Genomic DNA, 4415 nt, shown 5'->3' with positions numbered 1-4415 from the left:
GTAGTGGTGGTGGTTGCGTAAAGTTTAATGAAGGGACAATTTTGTCTTGTCAAAAAATGAAGTGGACCTGAGACTTTAAAAAAAATAATGGACTAGACTAGAGATGTTTTGGAAATATGAGGTGTATTGGACATGTTACAAATCCTATAATGGACCTTACATCAATTCTTTAAATTGAAAAACTATATTTCCATTTTGATGCCACCCTCATTCCACTTTGTGCTTTTGCTTGACAGCAACAAATTTTCCTCATGGAGTGAAGTCCAGTTGAGCCCACGGTGCCCATCCGATGAGTTCAATCAGTAAGTGAATGAAGGTACCTCAGTTGTCTCTCAAGGGAGGTTAATGGAGGGGCAGTAATGTACGTCAATTTGTTCCGTTAATAGACGTTAGCCGATAAGGGTGATAGGATAGAACATAGCAATTTCAAAAACCTCAGGGAAGGTGAGTGAAAATTTTTCCCAATTAAAATAGCACACGCACTCATGATGCGCTCACGCATGCACCTATCCTCTTGCCCCCGCACGTGCATTGTATGACTTAGGTAGTGACATACGAAGAAGATAAAATTTACTAATATATCTGTACCATATTTTAATTAGAAAGATCTTCGGTAATCGAAGAGAACTGTGGGAGGTGCTCCTGGGGTTAAAAGTGAACTATCAAGTACCATGGTGTGTAGCGGGGGATTTTAATGAGATTAAAGAGATCAACGAAAGGATTGGCTGTACCAGAATAGAGAGGGGAATGAGGGATTTTTCAGATTTTTGCAGTCATATAGGATTGGTAGATTTACCCATGATTGGTAGGAAATTCACATGGACCAACCATCAACAACAGGCCATTCATAGTCGTCTAGATAGATTTTTGGTATCCCAGCAATGGTTGGAGCGGTTTAAGATTATTCAGTGGGGATTGCCACGCCCAATTTCTGATCACTGTCCAGTCGTGCTTCTAAATGATGATAGAGATTGGGGCCCTCGACCTTTTCGATTTATGGATATTTGGCTCTCCAACCCCAACTGTATGCGGACTGCTAAAGAAACGTGGGATGTTGTCAAAGTAGATGGGTGGACAGAAATTAAGGGCGATCAAGGGCAAGCTGAGGGTGTGGAAAAAGGAGGATTTCGGAGACATAAATAGTGCACTCCAGGAATGTGAGGCTGAGCTCCACCAAATTGATGTATTAGCAGAAGAGCGCCTACTTACGGAGGAGGAGAAGGCAAAGAGATGTAAGTCGAGAACAGAATTTTGGTGACTATCACGACTTTCTGCATCGTTATGGAGACAAAAGTCGAGGGTGAATTCGCTGAAATTGGGCGACAAGAATACCAGATTTTTTCAAGGCATAGCTAACTATAGATTCAAGAGGAATATGATAGGCTCTATTAAGGTGAATGGAAGAGTATTAGAGGAGCCCGGAGAAATAAAGGAAGCAGCGGTGGAGTATTTCAGATTTAATTTCACAGAGGAAAGGAGAATTCGACCTGCTTTGGGAGGAAAGGATAATTTGACCTGCTTTGGGTGGACAGTTTATCAGACGTTTGACATCGGATGTAGCAGTTCAACTTGAAAAACAGTTTGAGGAGGGGGAGATTGTGGTTGCATTGAAAGATTGTAATAGCCTCAAGGCCCCTGGACCGGATAGTTTTAACTTTTCCTTTATCAAGAAAGGGTGGGTTTTTCTGAAAGATCCAGTGCTGAAATTTTTTGCTGAATTCCATGAGAGTGGAAGTCTCACCAAAGGTATAAACTCAACATTCATCTCTTTGATTCCTAAGGTGGACTGCCCTACTATTTTTAAGAACTACAAACCTATAAGCATGGTGGGATGCATTTATAAAATTCTATCTAAGGTGTTAGCAAATAGGATAAAACAACATCTTCCAATTATAATTGGGGAGGCTTGAGCTGCTTTTGTAGGGGGAAAACAGATTCTTGATGGTGTCCTCATTGCAAATGAGGCCATTCATAGTTGGAAGCATAGTTCCCGTGGAGGTTTGATTCTCAAACTAGATTTTGAGAGAGCTTATAACTGTGTGAACTTGGGTTTCTTGTTAGATATGTTGGGAAAGATGGGCTGTGGTGGGAAGTGGTATGAGTGGATAAAAGAATGCATTTCCTCCGTCTCGATGTCTATTTTGATTAATGGTTCGGCGACAAAGGAATTTCAAACTCAAAAAGGAATTAGACAAGGAGATCCCTTATCCCTTTTTTTGTTCAATATCGTAGCGGAGGCTCTTAACATTATGCTTGAGAGGGCTAGGGCCAGGGGAATCATCAATGGAGTATAGCTTGGAAGAAACGGGGTAATTATCTTTCATCTCCAATTTGCGAACGACACAATAGTCTTTTGTAATAATGATATGCAGGAAATGAAAAATATCAAAAGGCTATTAAGATGTTTCCAGCTAATGTCTGGCCTGAAGATAAATTTCTCCAAAAGCTCTCTTTGTGGTGTTAAGGTCCAACAACAAGATGTGGCTGCCCTTGCTCATGTAATGGGGTGCAAAGTAGATTCCCTGCCTATTAAGTATCTGGCCTACCTCTAGGTGCTAATCCGCGGAGAATCAAAACGTGGGAGCCTATCATTGATAGAACACAACAGAAACTAAATGTATGGAACGGTAGATGCATGTCCACTGGAGGCCGCCTTACTCTTCTCAACTCTAATATGAGTCCTCTGCCTGTTTATTTTATGTCATTGTCCAAAATGCCGGTGGCCGTGGCTAAAACTCTAGAGAAGATGCAAAGGCATTTTTTTGGGGGGCATACTGCATGTGGAGAAGAAAAAGCTGCATCTGGTGAAGTGGGAGTGCATTACCAAGAGTAAAACAAATGGGGGTTTAGGGGTTAAGAAATTGTTGCAACAAAACATGGCACTTTTAGCTAAGTGGTGGTGGAGGTTTAGTAAAGACAAGGAGTCACTTTGGGTAAGAGTTACTAGAGCAAAGTATAACTTAGATCAGCACTATTGGCTGCCATACATTCCGAGTTCTGGCTCAGTCTCGAATGTGTGGAGGGATATTTGCTCTGTTGGGGATAGTGATTCTTGCCTTGGAAGGGTTGTTCAGGAGGTATTCCGTGTGCAGGTGAACTTTGGGAGTGAAACCTCATTTTGGAACCATGTCTGGTTGGGGAATAAATGTCTCAAAGACGAATATCCACGGTTATTTTCAGCGTCGGATCAGCAGGGGGAGATGGTCAGTTCAATGGGGGAAATGTTGGTTAATGGAAGATGAGATTTGAAGTTCAGAAGAAGGTTGTTCGACTGGGAGAATCTACACAAGGAGGAGCTCGAGCTAAGATTACAGAACGTGACTCTGAATCCATCCAAACCTGATTGCTTGCGGTGGAATTGGTCTGCAGATGGATGCTATACAGTGAACTCGGCTTATAAATGTGGGGATGTTTTCAATCAGTTAAGGAACTCTGTGTTGGGTTCCTTGTGGAAAAATTTAAGTCCTCCAAAGGTGGAAATTTTTACATGGATGGTTATTCAGGAGCGAGTGGCAACAAGGTCGGTTCTTCAAAGCCGAAACATTATTGCGGAACCCCAAGAACTGGTATGTCCCCTTTGCACACTACATCTTGAAACTCCTCAACACTTGTTTCTAGACAGTCGATTCTCTTGGGCTGTTTAGTCTTGCATAGTGGATTGGTGGCATGTTAAATGGGTGTGCCCTTCATCGGTAGGGGCTCTAATAGCATGGTGGTTTGGGAATAGATTTTCGAATTTAGAGAAAGAAATTTGGGAAGCTTGTCTTTATGCAACTCTGTGGTTGTTGTGGCTGATGCGGAACGATTGTGTGTTCAACAATGCTTCTATGTTAGTTTGGGATGTGGCGGACTTAATCAAAACAAGGGTGGCCATGTGGATGAGGACAAAGCACGACATCAAGTTATATTCGGTGGACAACTTTAAGGGGTATTTGGACGGGATTCATAATCTGAAATTGTAATTTTCTTTGAGGTGTGTCATCCAACACTCTGTTGGATGCTGTTCTATTATGTTTGTTGAGATACACCTTGTGTTTCTCTTTTTTGTTGTCCCTCGATGTACCCCTTCGAGATTAATAAAATCCTTCGTTTGCCGAGAAAAAAAGAAGAATCTTTTTCCTCTGGAGTGCTGATCCTTTGAGGGCACTCGTCAGGATTATGATATATTTTAAGTTGTAATTTATCATGAAGGATTTCAGTGTTACTTCTCCTTGCATTGCACGTACGGGATACCACTAGCAAAATCTTATTGAATGCTTCTCCCCATTATTAAATTTGGAACTTAATTTAAACACAATTTTACAAGTCAATAATCTTACGATAAGTGGGATTATCTTTTGAAAGAAATTTTAACTCTATTTGTTCCCTAATCTCATTTAGATTCACTGCTCTCCCAATCGTAACATTCAATTTCA

General features: G+C 41.3%; 1 protein-coding gene across 1 annotated transcript; it reads left to right on the top strand.

Annotated features, from left to right (window-relative positions):
• The first annotated feature begins 1375 nt into the window (after positions 1–1375).
• LOC131307140 (uncharacterized) lies at positions 1376–3962 on the top strand. Its single transcript, XM_058333548.1, has 7 exons — positions 1376–1441; positions 1533–1746; positions 1924–2288; positions 2373–2498; positions 2811–3203; positions 3252–3566; positions 3645–3962. The coding sequence occupies exons 1-7, from the start codon at positions 1376–1378 to the stop codon at positions 3960–3962; spliced, it is 1797 nt and encodes a 598-aa protein (XP_058189531.1).
• The last annotated feature ends 453 nt before the right edge of the window (positions 3963–4415 follow it).

This window comes from Rhododendron vialii, chromosome 11a (assembly GCF_030253575.1).
Source record: "Rhododendron vialii isolate Sample 1 chromosome 11a, ASM3025357v1".
Lineage (NCBI taxonomy): Eukaryota > Viridiplantae > Streptophyta > Magnoliopsida > Ericales > Ericaceae > Rhododendron > Rhododendron vialii.
This window is presented reverse-complemented; position numbering and strand designations above follow the sequence as displayed.

What these genes read in the sequence shown, in the direction of transcription:
- LOC131307140 (XM_058333548.1), top strand. Translation starts at nt 1,376, where the DNA reads ATGATAGGCTCTATTAAGGTGAATGGAAGAGTATTAGAGGAGCCCGGA. An exon ending in CCAGGGGAATCATCAATGGA is followed by an intron (nt 2,289 to 2,372) that starts GTATAGCTTGGA and finishes AATGATATGCAG; the next exon opens with GAAATGAAAAATATCAAAAG. An exon ending in TTGCGGAACCCCAAGAACTG is followed by an intron (nt 3,567 to 3,644) that starts GTATGTCCCCTT and finishes TGGGCTGTTTAG; the next exon opens with TCTTGCATAGTGGATTGGTG.